This window comes from Saccoglossus kowalevskii, chromosome 3, assembly GCF_978046115.1.
Source record: "Saccoglossus kowalevskii chromosome 3, keSacKowa6.1, whole genome shotgun sequence".
NCBI classification, from domain to species: domain Eukaryota; kingdom Metazoa; phylum Hemichordata; class Enteropneusta; family Harrimaniidae; genus Saccoglossus; species Saccoglossus kowalevskii.
The window spans coordinates 26,647,287-26,666,460 of NC_140643.1; the positions used below are offsets into that span (position 1 = coordinate 26,647,287).

Consider the following 19,174-nt stretch of genomic DNA (forward strand, 5'->3'; position numbering starts at 1 on the left):
TGGAAGTCAGTCGAAGTCGTCGAAGAACGAACACAGTCGAAGAACGAACACTGTTGACAGCTGTAGGTCACGTGCAACAACAGACACGAGGAGCATGGCTGCTCTCCAAATGGGTCCCTTCTTTTGTATTGACCCCCTAAGGATTGCTAATCCCCCTTTCTAACTCTTCCCCCAAAAATAATATATCGCCCCTTTTAAAATGTATTGAGCCACAAATTAATGAATATTCATGAGCACAGAAACTGCTACGTCATGAATAAATTAGCATAATTTGAAAAAAATTTGCATAAAGTGTAGGTACTCCTTCTGGAGCTCTGCCACTACGTCTAATTATAGTAAACACGTACTGCGTGCGTGACTCGAACCGGCGCTCGCGTACGGCACCTAATCGCCTAGCTTCATGCCACTGCACGTCTTCCCCTCGGCCACCGGGCATCCCCAAAAAAGGATGCTTAATAACCGAGCTTATTACGTGCAGAGAACATGAAACCCGTCCACGCGATCCGCGCCACACAGCGTGGCCAGAATGCGGCAAAGGCCTTCAGATCTGGCTGTAGTATAGTAAACACGTACTGCGTGCGTGACTCGAAGTAGACGTAGTATTTACCTTGCCGTTTATTCGGTGTTATTTGCTTACTTTACTTCCTATGTCGACAGCAACTATGAGTTTAAAATTATTTCTCAGTACTTATTCACTGTTATAATGCTGTACCATTACTTTCACCATCATACTACAGCCAGATTCGGTTCGAGTCACGCACGCAGTGTTTACTATAATTAGACGTAGTATTTACCTTGCCGTTTATTCGGTGTTATTTGCTTACTTTACTTCCTATGTCGACAGCAACTGTGCGTTTAGTTTACTGAGCATGCTCAATACAGAACAGCGCGCGAGAAACCATTGGGAGTGCGGTGTGTACGCGTCTTTTCCACTGATATCTGTCGAACCACTGATTTGGATATAAATGAAATTTGATACGTATGTGTTTTAGGATAATACACATACTTATTACATTTTTTTGGTATTATTTTATTAAAATTTGTTTATATTATTTATCTGTTAACACTAAGTACTATTTTATTATTTACTTAATTTGAATGGTGAAAACAGAAAAATGTTCACTAAATTCAGGGTTAGCGATCAATTCATAGTTTAGCTATTGAAAAAGGCAGACATTCTATCCCAAAAGTACCAATAAATAGCAGACTTTGTCAATTTTGTAATAACTGCATTGAAGATGAGATCCATTTCCTTTTAGTTTGTCAAAAATATGAACAGCAGAGATCTCAACTGTTACATAAAATTAAAGTCCCGGCTGACAATAACATTTCTCTTTTCACATATTTACTTTCACATCAAGATAAATTCAACAAGAGATATCAACTTTATTTTAGCTGCGACCAACATTAGAGATTAGATTTCTTTAATAATTTATTTGTGTATTTATTTTTATACATATTTATTTATTTGTGAATTTTAAGTACATTTATTCCTGCTATTTTCAAAATATTGTCTTGTTAACAAAAATTCTTTATTGTTGCAAACACCCTATGTAACCTACTCTTTTTTTTACACGGGAACAATAAAGTCCATTCATTCCTCATTCCTCATATTCCATGTGGATGAATTATTATGTTTAAACTGAGGAGCTGTTGTATGGGAATTTATAAACCTGATTATTTTTATTAGATATTAAGTGGCTAATTTGCCTAAAAATTAGAGTTCCTGTTCAGTTCAAGTCTTATAAGTGGCTCCTCAAAATAAATGTATGTATGTATAAAAGTTATCCTTTACACTTGACTTACCACTGTTTTTTTGAGGGAAATTTATTAAATCGTATTATTCTCAGAACAAAAAAATAGTCCTTTCATTCTTCTTTATTCAAAATGAAACGAAAGGTTAATGGCCAATTTAACAACATTTGAACATTTTTAACAACTGAAGCTGAGCTGGTTGGCTTCAACGGCTATTAATATTTATAAAGATGAAACAAGTTTGTTGTGCAAAGAGCAAAACTAATTTCAATTCACTTTATGAAATCATTCACATATTTAATCAAGTATTAATTTTTTTCTATACATTTATTTGAAACAGCTTATTTCTTGATAATTACATTAGAAGAGATGAACTTTGCAGCATTAAAGTACAGCTTGTTCAACAATCTCATTTGAATACTGTAAAATGACTAATTTTCACTCGGTTTACATTTCGCTGATTTACCATTTCAGGCATATTCAGTGGGTTTTAAATTCACGGTTTTGTCACTTAGATAATGTGTTCTATGCTCAATTTTACATATTCACTGGGTTTTAATTTAGCACATTTTCCAGTTAGCGAATTAAGCCTTTTACAGTATTTGATTAGGTCTACTGATCTGTTGACTCAGTTATATATAGTCAACAGGTCTATAGTCTATTAAAATAAATATCCTCATAGATTTAAAACCAAAATTTATAAGTTTTTTGCAAATATTTATTTCCTGTAATAATTATAGTTCAGAATTAACAAACACTGTTCAGAATATTTTACTACATGTATTATTAAAAAGTTTTCATCTCCAGGCTGCACACTACAGACTGTTGCTAGGGCATGTAATTCTAGTCGTGGATCAGAGAAAACCTCCTAATAATTTACTACAGCAGATTAATCAGTTAGTAATTTGAAGCAACATTTTGGAGATAATATTCATTATATTAATCGTCTGAAGGGCAATCAAATGGTAAAAATAAAACACAGGAAGTTTGATCATATAGCGCAAGTTCATGACAAAATAACTTGATATAGATTTACTGATGAACTTTAACAATATGAGATGGAATCAGATGACATTAATTTCTTATCTTTATCTTCTATGGGTAGATAAAGGTCCATATCATGTTGCATGATTTTCTAGTATTCTGGTGTAACATGGCAGGCTTCCTTTGTCAGGGGTTATGCAGATTTGAGACTTTTTGACCTTATCTCTTTTTTTTGTGTGCTTATATTCGCAAACCTAAAGAGCCTTGCATTTTTCAACTCTTTAGTAATGTGTATAGTGTTGATTGAAAACCAAATACTGGAGAAAATTTCAGTCTTAGTATTTGACAGGTTAAGTGCTAATCAATTTGATGTAGATGAGAGACTCGTTGGCGGCCATTAACCGACAACCATATATTAAAAGTAACCAGAGCTCCTATACCTACAGCAGATTTTAAATCAGGTTCAGCACTATATATATATTGCTAAGATCTGACATAAGTTAATAAATCATCATCTAAGTTCGTGTCACTAAGATAATAATTCACAAGGATGGGCATGAATAACTGCAAGCTCGGAGAGCTAGATATCGTAAACCATACGAGTTTCTACGGTCAAAACTTTTGTTCACAGATGATAATGTAATTGATTTTCCCCCTTGTTTCGAGATTTATGTTTAATATGACATTGAGCAATTTGTACCACTTGGTTTTTAAAACAAAATAATTGTTTATTATAAAACTAAGACAAAATTTACATTTCTGCCTCAGGTAACAGTGAGAAAAGTGTCCTTGAATGGGTTCGATGGATGGCATGCCAAAACAAAGATCTGAACAAAGACGCATGTAGCAGCGAAATGACGAGTCATTTGCCGGCCAGTCCCCCGATACCACGGAAGAACGACAGAGCATTCAGTCCAACAAAGAATAGCAAATGGGAAAAACAAGCCAATAAGAAAGGAGATATTAAATGGGATTTAGATGAAGACCACATCACGATTTCCAAAGAAGATGAGCTCAGAGAAGTAAATAAGGCAAGTAATGTGATTGTAATTTATTTGTCAGATGTGTGACCGCAGGTGAACACAGAATTATGGAAATTATTCTTTGTTGTTGAGACAATAAGCATGCAAGTTGATAACAGCTTAACCTTTTTACCACCAGAATTTCTCGCCATAATATGTCTGCACTATTTTTCTTATATTCTTCAATATTTCTCAAAAACAAAATTTGAGTTTTTAATAAAAAAATTGGATGTTTTTGTTCCAATCTTCTGAAGAAAAGTGCAGACTATAAATTGGACTAATTTGTGATGAAAAGAGGGAACTGGTGTAGAAAAGGTTAATGTATGTTCAATTTGTTTCAGTCCATTGTGATTTCACTCTCACATCTCAGTTACAAATGTCTTGGAATAGTACTATATATATGATCATGTACAGCACTGATTCCTATGAACAACAGTATAGTATAATCTATTTTCATTAACTGTGAATATCAGAAATTCTGAATCATGCCGTTTTATAGCCTGAATGCTTGAAGTTGTAAGTAAAATCTTTACATGTTTTGTGTATTTATATAGGTGGCTGCATCCTTTGTAGCGTCAGTGCTTGCCAGTGCAACTGCTGAATACGTAGCTCAACAATATGACAGTACACACAAAGGGAACACTAGCCCCTCGATGGCGGCAAAGTCGGTGGAAATGGCTGCCAAGTCATCGGCAGATGCAGCCAAAGCCACTCAAAGTGGCAACCCAGAGGCCGCAGCAAAGGCTGTGATTGCAGCAGCCCAAGCTGTGGATGATGCCGTTAATATAGACAACAGTAAACCAATAAAGAACGGTACATCTATGAACACCAATGCGAAAAGCAGTAAGATGTGCAGCCTACTTTGACACGCGATTCACGTTTTCATAATGCGGATACTGTAGAATACTTTATTTTCGCTTGGAATTTATTTTCGCTATTTTCGCTGAAGGCATGATTCCGTGAAAATAAAATCCAGCGAATATACTTTTTTTCCTATATTTCACATTAAACTCATCAAAAATCAGTGAAAATAAATTCCATACAAAATGCCTAAAAAGCCTTTTCAGCGAAAATTAAATCCAGCGAAAATAAAGTATTCCACAGTATAAATATGATAAAAATTACATCATAACGCCATGTTTATTAATTCTCCTTTCTTCAGTACAAGTATATTATTATATATTTGAAACCAAGGAAGTCATTTCTTGAGTTTTATCATCATAGACACACCCCCTTGGACCCATACTAATTGTGAAAAAATACTTGTACATACAGTACTCTATGGTTAAGGTGTATCTAAGAATCCAGAATATGAATACAGAAAGTAATACTGAATCATTAAGCTTTTCAAAACTAAGCAAATACATAAAACGAATAAGAGACATTACATGTATATTTGTTACTGCTCTGAGTGAAAATAGGTCTTGGTCACATTTACAAGCAATCAACATTACTAGTGTTGCTCACCTACTGGAAATGAATTTTGATGTAAACTTTCACTTCAGCAAAGTCACATGATTGAAGTAATAAGGTGATAGATCCATAAGATGTGATTATCGCTTACTGCCAAATACTGTATTTGAGTGAACTGTATACATGCAGAGTATGGAAGTCTACAATAATTTCTTGGAAACCGATTCTGATTATCTGCAACTCTGGTATCTGGTATATGGTTGAGTTCCTGTTGGTTTTCTTCCCTAAACTCATTACCCCTTTGTATTTCAAATCTTTCACATCAACTCAACCTAAAGTAGATGTATATATATATATATATATAAATATGCAAGTCTATATAGTGCATCATTTCTCTGTGAAATATATTATAGTAAAATAATTATTTCATTCTTATCGTGCTTTGGGCAAACTTATTTCAAAAGCTGCATAATATAAATATATTTTTTTCCCCCGAGATATGTAAATATTGAAAGATTAATTTATGGATGTATGTACAAGGGAAATAAATATACGTCTTGTTTAATGCTCACTGCTCGATTGGGCAAGTTTGTGTTTATTTCAAAATAAAATAATCAAAGTAATCAAATAGGCACAACCATAGTAATTCTATATCTTATTGGATTAAATAATTTGCAAAATACATGATTCTGACGTGAAAATGAACTGGAATATATGGGCGGTCATAGTAAATATGTTTAGATCATCAAAGTAGTACCGGTAGTTAAAATGTGCAATTTAGATACGTTGTATGCAACACAAGCACAATAAGAATACAATGAATAGATGAATGCACGAGACAAATGTCAAAATAATGACTGGGTGCACAAAAGCCAGGACTGTACTCTTTTAAAACACATTGCCATTTGGTCCACACAATACGTGTTTTTTTTCAGCAATGCAGTATAGAAATTACCAAGTTAGATTGACTGGTTTCAACAAACCTTTCTTGACCCAATTTTTTTTTTTTTCAATTCCAGTTTCAATTAATTGCAATTAATTAGACTCATAAGAAAGACATGAAAGCATTTCCACAATTCTTTTTATTTTATTCAGATTATTTGTAATAATAGTACTACATAGATCATCAAATAGACCACACCTACTTGAAAACGCACAATGACAAAAAAACAACTACCTGGGTGTATCTGAAGCCATTAACGTGCTACTATCGTGCTAATATCGACAAAAAATCACTAGAATATTTTAGTGCACAGTAGTTTATTATTTTAATTAAAGTCTATAAACTATTATATTAAGTTACCAACGTTTTTGGCCAAATATCTTCACATGTTAGCCTGACAAGGTCGCGTGAGTTGCGCCCTTCGTGATGCTCCAAACTCAACACACGCCTGACAGAACAACAGTTTTTTACATCCCCCCAATGATTTTTTGTCAGAACCAATCAAATTACAGGAATGTCAGATAGTAACAGCCAATAAAGAATAAGCATTCACTGTAGAGTTTGTTTGTTGACATAAAGTGTGATAAGGTGCTGGCAAATTTCCACCCAATGTTTATCATCTCATAAAAACAGTCTGTGATTTTTGTCAACAATGCAAACGCGGCTTTGACTGATGGTGTTACCATGACCACCAAAATGAATATTCATTGAAACTCTTTGCATGAACTTTGCGAATTTGCAGTATTGATCGGCCGGCGAGGGCGCCACTCACGCCTACATGTCAGACTACTTCACATGCCAGCTTAAAAAATTCCTTGTCTACATTTCAGTACATACAAATGAAAAACCACGCATTGCACATTTGAAATCACACTGTTACACATAACCATGGTTACTAAGCGTGACATAACCATTACCTCAAATGAGAAGTTCAACCAGAGAGGGCGCTATACACAATTTCTGTTTCTTGTTTTTCGGCTAAACTCCGTAAAAATGTCATGCATTTCAAGTTCATACATTTTGCATATTTTTTTTTCTCTTTATAAAAGGAAGATCTGAATTTATATAAAATAATTATAATACTGTAACATCGAAAGGTAGACAATTTGATGTTTAGAAAAATTGCAGTTATAAAACGTAATACAGTATGTGATCACATCTAGTTTCTACAATACAATAAAATTTGAGTGGACATTTTCTTGACCAATGAGAATATTTGACAGATCATTAGTCTGGCTTGATCAATGAAAGCTGCATCATGATTGGTACAATCATATACAGCATATCTAAAATAATTTGAGACACTATTTTCAAGAGCACAATATGATGTGTAATATAACATACCTCAATAAACAATTCCAGATTTAACAAACATGATCTGGTTAAAATATTTGAATATAATTATGGGGAATTTAAAACATCAATAAAAAATTTAACTACTAAAAAAAAAAGCACTGTATTTTAATACATTGGATTATGGGATGGCAGAATGATGGTCATTGGTGGGATTGAGATATACCGGGGTACATCTAATTTTCAGAAATTCATTTATAAACAGATGTTAAAACTACATTTATTCTAATTAATGACTGTCCCCTAATTTGCTGCAACATTCAAATTAATGTAATTATAATTAATGTTCTTCTTAACCTTTTCACCACCAGTCTTCTCGCTCAAATTTTTCCGAACTTTTTTTTTTATATTCTTCAATATTTCTGGAATTGAACCCTAATTTTGGAGCCAACAGACATAATTTAAGTCGATTTTCAATTTTTATTCAAAAAATTTGGCTATTTTGGTACCACTCTTCTGAAGGAAAATGCAGACTATAAACAGGACTATTTTGTGAATTTGTGATGAAAAAAGGGAACTACCGGTAGTGGTGAAAAGGTTAATCGCACATATCCAGACTGTAAATACAATGGCTTCTCAAACCACTGCATTACACTTAAATTACCTCCACCAAATACTGTAAAATACTTTATTTTAGCTGGAATTGATTTTCGCTGAATATACTTTTCGGGTGTTTTGTATGGAATTTATTTTCACTGATTTCTGACGAGTTGAATGTAAAATATAGGGAAAAAGGTATATTCGCTGGATTTTATTTTCACTGAATCATTCCTTCAGCGAAAATAAAGAAAATTAATTCCAAGCAAAAATAAAGTATTCTACTGTAGTGTGCTTCTGTCTTCTGATTTCTGGTAACATTGAAAACAAAAATGGAACATTTTGCAAAATTAAAATTTTATAATAAATGATGAAGTAACTAACCTCGTTTGGGGAAACATTTTTGTGCAAAGGAATTTGTTCAGCACATAGCTACATGTATACTGTAAAATGACTAATTTTCACTGGGTTTAAATTTCGCTGATTTACCATTTCAGGCATATTCAGTGGGTTTTAAATTCACGGTTTCGTCATTTAGATAATGTGTTCTATGCTAAATTTTACATATTCACTGGGTTTTAATTTAGCGCATTTTTCCAGTCAGCGAAATAAGCTAAACAAGTCATTGTCAATGACACGTCCCCGTTCCGTTCATATTTGAGTGACATATACATTCAAAGCAGATCATGACCGAAATGCACCTGCATATGTACAACACATTGTGCTAAATCTGAACAAAATCCATCCATGCATGACTGAGATCCGGTTCTGGAATTGTGAAAATATGTGATTTTGATGCATTTTCGGCTTTAAAATGGCCATCATTCCGCTATTGTTAAGCAGATCATGAAACAAATGCACATATCTATTTGTGACATGATGTACCATGTGTGTGTGAAGTTTGAACTTGATCAATCCAGACATGTCTTGGATACGGATCCAGAACTGAATTCTTTAACAAAATGGCCGCCAGTCGGCCATTTCGAACTTGATCCGAAAAAAAAAAAAGACGTGCATCAAGGTCCTATTATGTTTAATGTATGTACCAAATTTGAACAAAATCCATCCATGCATAACTGAGATACGGGTCCGGAATGGTGAAAATGTGCCATTTCAATGCATTTTCGGCCTTAAAGCGGCCCCCATTTGGCTATCGTTAATGAGATCATGAAACAAATGCACATACATATTTGTGACATGATGTACCTTGTGTGTGTGAAGTTTGAACTTGATCAATCCAGACATGTCTCGGATACGGATCCAGAACTGAATTCTTTAAAACAAAATGGCCGCCAGTCGGCTATTTCGAACTTGATCCGAAAAAAAAATGACGTGCATCAAGGTCCTATTATGTTTAATGTATGTACCAAATTTGAATGAAATCCGTCCATGCATAACTGAGATCCGGGTCCGGAATGGTGAAAATGTGCGATTTCAATGCATTTTCGGCCTTAAAGCGGCCGCCATTTGGCTATCGTTAATGAGATCATGAAACAAATGCATATACATATTTGTGACATGATGTACCTTGTGTGTGTGAAGTTTGAACTCGATCAATCCAAGCATGTCTCAGATACGGATCCAGAACTGAATTCTTTAAAACAAAATGGCCGCCAGTCGGCCATTTCGAACCCAATCCCAAAAAAAAATGACGTGCATCAAGGTCCTATTATGTTTAATGTATGTACCAAATTTGAACAAAATCCGTCCATGCATAACTGAGATCCGGGTCCGGAATGGTGAAAATGTGCGATTTTGATGCATTTTCGGCCTTAAAATGACCGCTATTCGGCTATCGTTAATGAGATCATGAAACAAATGCACATACATATTTGTGACATGATGTACCTTGTGTGTGTGAAGTTTGAACTTGATCAATCCAGACATGTCTCGGATACGGATCCAGAACTGAATTCTTTAAAACAAAATGGCCGCCAGTCGGCTATTTCGAACTTGATCCGAAAAAAAAAATGACGTGCATCAAGGTCCTATTATGTTTAATGTATGTACCAAATTTGAATGAAATCCGTCCATGCATAACTGAGATCCGGGTCCGGAATGGTGAAAATGTGCGATTTCAATGCATTTTCGGCCTTAAAGCGGCCGCCATTTGGCTATCGTTAATGAGATCATGAAACAAATGCACATACATATTTGTGACATGATGTACCTTGTGTGTGTGAAGTTTGAACTCGATCAATCCAAGCATGTCTCAGATACGGATCCAGAACTGAATTCTTTAAAACAAAATGGCCGCCAGTCGGCCATTTCGAACCCGATCCAAAAAAAAAAATGACGTGCATCAAGGTCCTATTATGTTTAATGTATGTACCAAATTTGAACAAAATCCATCCATGCATAACTGAGATCCGGGTCCGGAATGGTGAAAATGTGCGATTTTGATGCATTTTCGGCCTTAAAATGGCCGCTATTCGGCTATCGTTAATCGGATCATGAAAAAAATGCATGTGCATATGTCCCATATAAGGTGTGATGTATGAGTGAAGTTTGAACTTAATCGGTCCATGCATGTTCGAGATACAGGTGATCACGGACGCACGGACGCACACAGGGCAAAACATAAGTCCCCGTTTTCGGACTGCGTCCGAACGGGGACTAATTAAAACCCAGTGAATAATTACCCCCTTTACAGTATGTAGAAACAGGAAGTGAACACCTTCTAGTGGCCACTTTTCTGTTTAGCCATTAACAAAATTACAGGGTTGGCAAGCAAAATCTAGGTGAGGCTAGGTTACTGGAAACACACTCACTATTTTTATTTCATTTCATTTGGCCAATATACAGAATATTAACCCATATCCTGCCAAGTTCCGTGTACTTTTACGTTGACTTGACCAGATTATAAAGGTTAAAGTTAAATTCTGTGAATTCAAACAATGGATTTTGCTTCATTTTTGTGTCCGTAGTTAAATTAATAATTTGAAATCAACATTCAGCATAGACCGTCATAGAGGTGAAAGGTATAAATATTATAATAATGATGGCATGAAGTGAAATATAGTGTTGGGACAAGCTTGTCTTTACATACATCTGAAGGACAGGTAAGATAGGTGGGCTCATTTGCAGTACTACTTTACATAACTGTGCCACTGGTCTGTTTTGCCGAACCTGAAATGTACAGTGAAAATGATGACATGGATCAATATAACAATGATGTTGGGTATGTCGTACACAGAATGGGTGGATTCTTTCATGGTTCTCATCATGCCTTGTAAATGTAATTTGGATGAAATCAGTTTATTTGATGAACAATTTGGAGCATCAATGATCACATCAAGTATTAAATACAATATCGTGCAACAGTTTTAATAGCAGGTATTCCACTGAATGAATCACATGCTAAAATCACCAAAGCATTCAATGTATCTAGCACAGAATACTTTCTTAAAAAAAATTACCATCAACTCTGTCACATTACTTTGAAATATGTCATATAGATAAAATAATAATGCAAGTTTTTAAACTTAATGAATTGTAACAATTAATAGAACAAAAAAAAAAAAACACACACAAAATAGCAAGTACCTGAGATGCACTGCATGCAAGTTATTATGTACACATACACCACATGTTCAATGTATTTTGCCTTTTTTTGAAAAAAAAAACAAAGTCACACATGTAATTAAAATATGTTGAATAACCCTTGTTCATTTCTGTGCCCATAATTAAATATTTAATATTTGTATTTACATCTAAAACCAACCAACTCCTTGCACTTGTTGGAACAGTTCAGTTTTTAACCACCAGATTGTACATTGCTATGTTAATTTGGGTATTTGTGTTCCAATATGGATTACTCATCTACCTGTTGTAAGTTCAACATAACATGTGTCACACACTCGTACGGGTTTCTTAGAGGATGCCACAGCCGCTGTCTTTGCTGAACATTCATTGCAGAATATCATTCCACAATGTCGACAATGGTGCTGCAATATAAATAAAAAATCACAATAATATTGACAAGCGCCACCTATGTTCGCATTTGTATTTTACTTTTGTTTTTATTACAAATTATTCAAAACCATTATTATAGACTGAGCAGATGGCTGTATAAAGTTAGTTGGTGTCAAATCCAAAATTTGGATAATGTTTTGATTCACAATAGAATGTCAATGTCACTTTGAAACCCTTTATAGAACAATGATAGAAATTACTGTGATGACATGTACTAATAATAATCTCTATTATTATCATTCATCAGATGAAATAAACATAATACTGACAAAATATATCTGCACTTACTTTTCTAACAGTGACTGAGAATCCTTTGCCACAACTCTGACAGTCATAAATCTGATCGTCGTCCTGCCATTTTCTACTCATCTTCTGAGTATTCACAATCTGTAGGTTCTGATTTTCGCGTCCTAGTTCGTGCATCGCAGACTGTGCATCGTCAAGTTTCCTCCGCAATTCTGCAGATTTATTCTGAAGTTTCTCAACTTCATTTTCACTGTGTAAACACCTGCGTGGTCAGACAAATACACAAACATTGTTAACTATGAAAATTAAAACATTATACTTTAGGTTTTATTGATATTTACAGAATAAAAAAATCAATGTACCATTTTCTGTATGAGCCACTGCATTGCACTGTATGTATATCCTGTATACATTTTTAGGGCCACAAAATACTATGCTTCTATTCTAAACCATATAAATATAAGGGTACATGTTGCACACAGGTGTATTACTTTAAAAGGGTTAATTATTCACTGGGTTTTAATTTTGCTTATTTCGCTGACTGCAAAATGAGCTAAATTAAAATCTACTGAATATGTAAAATTTAGCATAGAACACAATATCTAAATGATAAAACTGTGAATTTAAAACCCACTGAATATGCCTGAAATGTTAAATCAGCCAAATTTAAACCCAGTAAAAATTAGTCATTTTACAGTACCAAGTACTAATATTGATGATAGCATTTACCTTTCAAGAAGAATTCTTCGTTCATCTTGGTTATTTTGGACGGTGGCTTCCAGGACTGTGGAGTTAAAATAAATGATTTGAATCAATTAAACAAGAGATACCCTTTAACAATCCACATCTTGCAGCTTAAATGCAATTTAATTCCATATGTCTGTGAGAAGATCTGATCTTTCATTGAATTTAGAATCCCTAATGTCTTGTTGTTCTGTTTTTCAATCTGAGAAATAAAGCATTCTCTATACAAGTTACTAAACCTGTGACTATACCATCGTATACAGGAATATACAGTAGGAGCAAACAACTTTTACATTTTGTGTCTCAGGAATAATATAATATTTCTTACGCCAAAAAGCAGTTGCAGAAATTGAGTCTGCACATTTGGATGTTGTATGATTAATAACAAGTCAAAAATGAATATACATGTATAACTAAAAAAAAAAATTGTATGTATTCATTGCTAGTTACAATACAAAGTTATTGAAAAAATCAATTAGTAAATTAATGGGAATCTCCCACCCAACAAATATAAATCATCAATAATATGTCATTGCATGAAGTGAAATTTTTTACATCTTGGAAAGTCACCCATGTTCTACAGGACATTTAACACACATTTGACTTGTTACCTTGAAATACATGGTACAAGATCTCCTACCTGCAATCTCTCCTCTAAGTTCATCATTATTTTTCTCTAATTCTCCAATTCTACTTTCAGACCTTGTCATATCCCCCCTCAGTGTTCCTAGGTTTTCATTTAAGGCTGTTATTTGAATATTAAATTTCTCTTCATTTTCAGATTTCTCCTTTTGAATTTCATTTTTCGTCTGGATCTCAGCAGCCTGTGAAAACAGAAGAGTATTTACAGTGGGTGCCAAAATAAAGTGATCAGTTAATCTCTTTATTAGCTTAGCTGTCATCGTAGATGACACAACAGAGCTGTTCATAATGGTGATTGTCCATCGTCGTCTGTGTGTTTGTCTGTCAGTCTGTCGTCTATCCCTCAACAATAACATTTATATCTTCTACTTGAAAACTACTAGCTAAACTGCTTTGATACTTGGTATGTGGGTTCCTTGGGGACATCTCTGTCAGATTTATTTATTGTGTGTCGATATATCTTCAATTCTCTATTTTGGGGAGATTTTTTGTCATTTTTGTTAAAAAATGTTATTGTTGACTTCAAAACCACTACACCAATTTCTCTGATATATGTGTACCTTGGATGGACCTATATTAGATTAGTTCCTTCTGTGCATTAGGGGAACACTCAATGCTCTGCTGAAATAGCGGAGCTATTTTGACCATCAGGTCACTTGTTCAATTCAGAATGGTTGAATGTTGAACAGTGAGGAAGTATCAGTTTCTCACACAAGTCTCACACTTATAAAGAAATCAAACCTGGTGCAAATTTTATACTGAAACTTGTAAGATAATAAGATACCCAATTTTTTTAGTTATTTAATTTTCATCCAAGAAAAAAGACACAGCGGAAAAATATTTTCGCCCAATATACTTTTGCCTTCATATACAAAATACAGGCAATGAACAACATATAAGTCATAAATGATCAATTTGAAAAACAACCATCTAGAATAACAATTTTGAAGGAGAAGCAACGAACAATGAGAGCGGGGATAAAAGTGATTTACCAGTTTAGTTTGAAGAGCCGCTGATTCATCTCTCAACATTGTCTGCACTCTCTGGGCTACTTCTTTCGTCTCATCGTGTTCTGATTTGACCAATGATAACTGGTTGTCTAAGTCACTAATCTGTGACTGAAAATCCAGTTTTTGTTTGATTAATAGATTCTTGGCTTCCAATAAACCATGTATTTCCTAAAAAATAAAAAAAAAAAATTTCAGCCAAAACTAAAATGCTTTGTATCTGACAAATTTTTAATCTAGCTACAAGTGATAAATTGATATAATAATTATATATTTTTTTTTCAAATAAATTTAAAAAACAATTATTTTATGATTATTTTCAGTGTATGTGCATATATTATAGTTTCACATATAAATAAATAAAAATCATGAAAAATTATCTAATTGAAAATATATCATATATAGATTAGCTACATCATGGAGCCTCAGTGACTTTTTGAAATTTTTTTCTTACAAATGCTGTACAATGACAAAATCACAAAAATTTCTAGCAGTGAATATTAACTATTATCCATACAATGCTGTTACTCATATCTACTGACTTACCTTGTTTTTAGCTTCCCTTTCACTTTGCATTTCTGTCTGTAAATCACTGATTTGTAACTCCAATGATGTCTTGGAGTCAGATAATTCCCGGCAAGTTGCTTTCTCCTTCTCAAGGAGCTCAATTAGTCCAGTCTGAAACAAAATCAAATTGGGATGAATAAATGACACTAACAATCAAAGGGTCATTGTAGGATCGATAAACTTATTGATTAATAGTCCAAAAAATTAAATTTTAAATATTTTAGCAATTGTGTACATCACAATTTAAAACAAGCAGTCTCTCAGTTGAGATTGCTCTGCTGTTAGCAATGCAGATTTCAATTAATGATATCATCACGAAATGAATAATTCTAAGAATAGTCTACACCAAGTATCAAAGCAATCAGGTTTGTAGTTTTCAAGAAGAAGTCGACAAAGTAAAAAGTTGATGCAGACGATGGCCAATCATATGATAAGCTCCACTCGATAAAGTTAACGGCAGAGCTAAATATGAAAAGAACTTTTATCTACCTTTTCCTGTACCAGGGTATATTGAAGTTTAGCAGCTTCCTTCAATTCATTGTCTAACTCTGTTACTCTGACATCAAGTGCACACTTGGCCTGAAATTAAAATAATATCAATTAAAATACACTGTAATTACCACAATGGCGGATTACCTCGGTAACTAAAGATGAAACAGACAGTGAATTACATGTACCTCAGTAACAGCTTGTAGATTTGTAGACAATGTTGATTCTGTCTTCTTCATTTCAACAAGTTCAGATTCATTTTGAGTTAAAGTAGCGTGTACATTATGTAAATCAGATTCCAAGGCTGCACACTTCTCTTGATAGTCCTAAATGAAAAGATAAATAACTTGCATAAAGATTAAAAAGTTTTAAACAAATAGAATGGAACCTTTAATTCCCTAAGAAACTTTTAATTATTATCTATTCTTACCCAACTTTTTTTTCAAATAAAGGAAGATAAAAAAAAAACACAAATTTTAATTTTAAACAATACAACCTTGATTGTTATCGTAATGGTATTTATTAAAAGTTATTTTCATGGAACCAATCAAAATTGAATTAACCAAAGATTGCACATTTTTTACTTACTTTAAGTGTTGTTTGTAATTTCACAACCTGGGCTTCATAGTTTTTGCACTGTACACATGGTTTGGCAATCTCTTGTTCCAGAATCTAATATTTCCCAAAACAAACAATAATGTCATAGAATGTAAACCACACAATTGAAGTAAACAGTCACATGTATTCATATAGGGATTGTAAACAGTCACATGTATATTCGTATGGAGATTTTAAATTGTATTAAATGTATTCATATGCAGATTGTAAACAGTCACATGCATCATATGCAGATTGTAAACAGTCACATGTATCATATGCAGATTGTAAACAGTCACATGTATATTCATATGCAGATTGTAAACAGTCACATGTATCATATGCAGATTGTAAACAGTCACACGTATATTCAATTGCAGATTGTAAACAGTCACAAGTATTCATATGGGATTGTAAACAGTCACATGTATCATATGCAGATTGTAAACAGTCACATGTATCATATGCAGATTGTAAACAGTCACATGTATCATATGCAGATTGTAAACAGTCACACATATCATATGCAGATTGTAAACAGTCACATATATTCATATGCAGATTGTAAACAGTCACATGTATCATATGCAGATTGTAAACAGACATGTATCATATGCAGATTGTAAACAGTCACATGTATCATATGCAGATTGTAAACAGTCACAAGTGTATTCATATGCAGATTGTAAACAGTCACAAGTGTATTCATATGCAGATTGTAAACAGTCACAAGTGTATTCATATGCAAATTGTAAACAGTCACAAGTGCATTCATATGCAGATTGTGAACAGTCACAAGTGTATTCATATGCAGATTGTAAATGCAGTCACATGTATTCATATGCAGATTGTAGTCACAAGTGTATTCATATGCAGATTGTGAACAGTCACATGTGTATTCATATGCAGATTGTAAACAGTCACAAGTGTATTCATATGCAGATTGTAGACAGTCACAAGTGTATTCATATGCAGATTGTAAACAGTCACAAGTGTATTCATATGCAGATTGTAAACAGTCACAAGCGTATTCATATGCAGATTGTAAACAGTCACAAGTGTAGTCATATACAGATTGTAAATAGTCACAAGTGTATTCATATGCAGATTGTAAATAGTCACAAGCGTATTCATATGCAGATTGTAAACAGTCACAAGTGTATTCATATACAGATTGTAAACAGTCACAAGTGTATTCATATGCAGATTGTAAACAGTCACAAGTGTATTCATATGCAGATTGTAAACAGTCTGCCCACACTAGTATTGCGTAATGTAATAATTACCTCAATTTTCTTCTGCATATCTTTCTGAACTTCTTCTTTATGTTCCATTTGTTGTTGCAACTCTTCACACTGATTTATCTATTACATACAATCACAATAAACAAGAGAATAGCAATGGTGGTGTGTTGAGTTTTGAAAAAAAAAATTTAGTCATGAATATATTACATGCAATAAATGTTTATTGGTGTACATTTCATGTGTTGTTGGTGTTGGTTATTGTACAACCATAGACTATTCCTGCCGTCTGTTTAATTGTTTTTATATAGTTTGCTATACATGATATAAGATTGATACCTGTTTTGCCAAGTTTTCATCTTGTTCACTCATCTGGTGTTGGAATGCCTTGATTCTCTCATTGCTTAAATGAAGCTGTTCCTGTAACTCGTGCTTCTCAGTTTGAAGCTGTCCAACTCTTTCACTCAACTCTGTCTCTACCTGGATCTTCTCTTCTAATGTAGACTACAACAGAGTAGCGTAGGTGTGCATTCAATTATGACTGACTTGGGGGGGTCTGACAACCATGTAATTTCACCCCAGCAGTCACATTTGACACACACATACAATAGTACTGTAGAGCTAGAACTTATTCATTCAGTTTTATTTCAGGGGAAATTCATGGGAAAACCATGGACAACCAGTGGGAAAAATATGAATGAAAATTATTTTTTTTGTTATCATGTTTACTACCATTGTATGTCGCTAATTTATATAATGTCACTGCCTGTAATTTAAGATGTCATATCACCATAATACTTATATGTTACCTATACACTACAATGAGCAGCTACATGATGAGCAGCTATATGTAATCAATACACCATGAGCAAATATATGCAACCAAAACAAAAGACTACAATGAGCAGCTATACAAAAACAATACACCATGATGATCAGCTATATGTAAAAATATACAATAGGCTGATATATGTGACATATACACTACAATGAACAGCTATATGTAACCAATACACCATGAGTAGCAACTATATGTAACAAATACACTACAATGAGCAACTATATGTAATAAATACACTATAATGAGCAGCTATATGTAACAAATATACAATAGGCTGATATACATATATGTAACAGATACACTACAATGAGCAGCTATATGTAACCGATACACCATGAGTAGCAACTATATGTAACAGATACACTACAATGAGCAGCTATATATGTAACCAATACACCATGATCATCTATACCTAGCCATTACACCGTGATGAGCAGTTATATGTAATCAATACAATACAATACAATACATAAGCAATACACTACATTGAGTGGAGATGTGATAACTAATGACGTTTCATTCATTATTCTCATGTCGATTAACCCATGAATTATACATAAATAAAAAAGCATGAATAATTCCAGTTTTACAGTAAATGATGTTACGTAGTGTTTTTAAAAACCCTTACATACAACTAGCAGTATTGATTATCAACTCATCCATATCTCCACACCCTGCTACATTATCATATTTCAGGGACAGCAAACTGTTTGAATGCAAACAAACCTGGCATGATAATTATATTGTTGAAATCATTTTATTTTGCAGATTGCAGATCACATGGATTTTTCCCCACTAACTGTTCATGCAAAATCAAA

General features: G+C 33.6%; 2 protein-coding genes across 2 annotated transcripts in view; one reads left to right on the forward strand and one right to left on the reverse strand.

Annotated features, from left to right (window-relative positions):
- The window catches only part of LOC144345063 (uncharacterized), a 79,837-nt gene extending 75,198 nt beyond the window's left edge, over positions 1-4,639 (forward strand). The window contains exons 12-13 of the mRNA XM_085496976.1: positions 3,508-3,770; positions 4,316-4,639. Of these exons, the coding sequence (XP_085353102.1) occupies positions 3,508-3,770; positions 4,316-4,627 (575 nt within the window). The 3' untranslated portion in view covers positions 4,628-4,639. The remainder of the gene's footprint in view (positions 1-3,507; positions 3,771-4,315) is intronic.
- Positions 4,640-10,414: 5,775 nt separating this feature from the next.
- The window catches only part of LOC100368767 (uncharacterized), a 32,090-nt gene continuing 23,330 nt past the window's right edge, over positions 10,415-19,174 (reverse strand). The window contains exons 24-35 of the mRNA XM_085497416.1: positions 17,855-18,019; positions 17,561-17,638; positions 16,266-16,349; positions 15,866-16,003; positions 15,678-15,767; positions 15,168-15,299; positions 14,607-14,792; positions 13,613-13,796; positions 12,958-13,012; positions 12,271-12,490; positions 11,834-11,954; positions 10,415-11,136 (exon numbers count right to left, since the gene is read on the reverse strand). Of these exons, the coding sequence (XP_085353542.1) occupies positions 11,102-11,136; positions 11,834-11,954; positions 12,271-12,490; positions 12,958-13,012; positions 13,613-13,796; positions 14,607-14,792; positions 15,168-15,299; positions 15,678-15,767; positions 15,866-16,003; positions 16,266-16,349; positions 17,561-17,638; positions 17,855-18,019 (1,488 nt within the window). The 3' untranslated portion in view covers positions 10,415-11,101. The remainder of the gene's footprint in view (positions 11,137-11,833; positions 11,955-12,270; positions 12,491-12,957; positions 13,013-13,612; positions 13,797-14,606; positions 14,793-15,167; positions 15,300-15,677; positions 15,768-15,865; positions 16,004-16,265; positions 16,350-17,560; positions 17,639-17,854; positions 18,020-19,174) is intronic.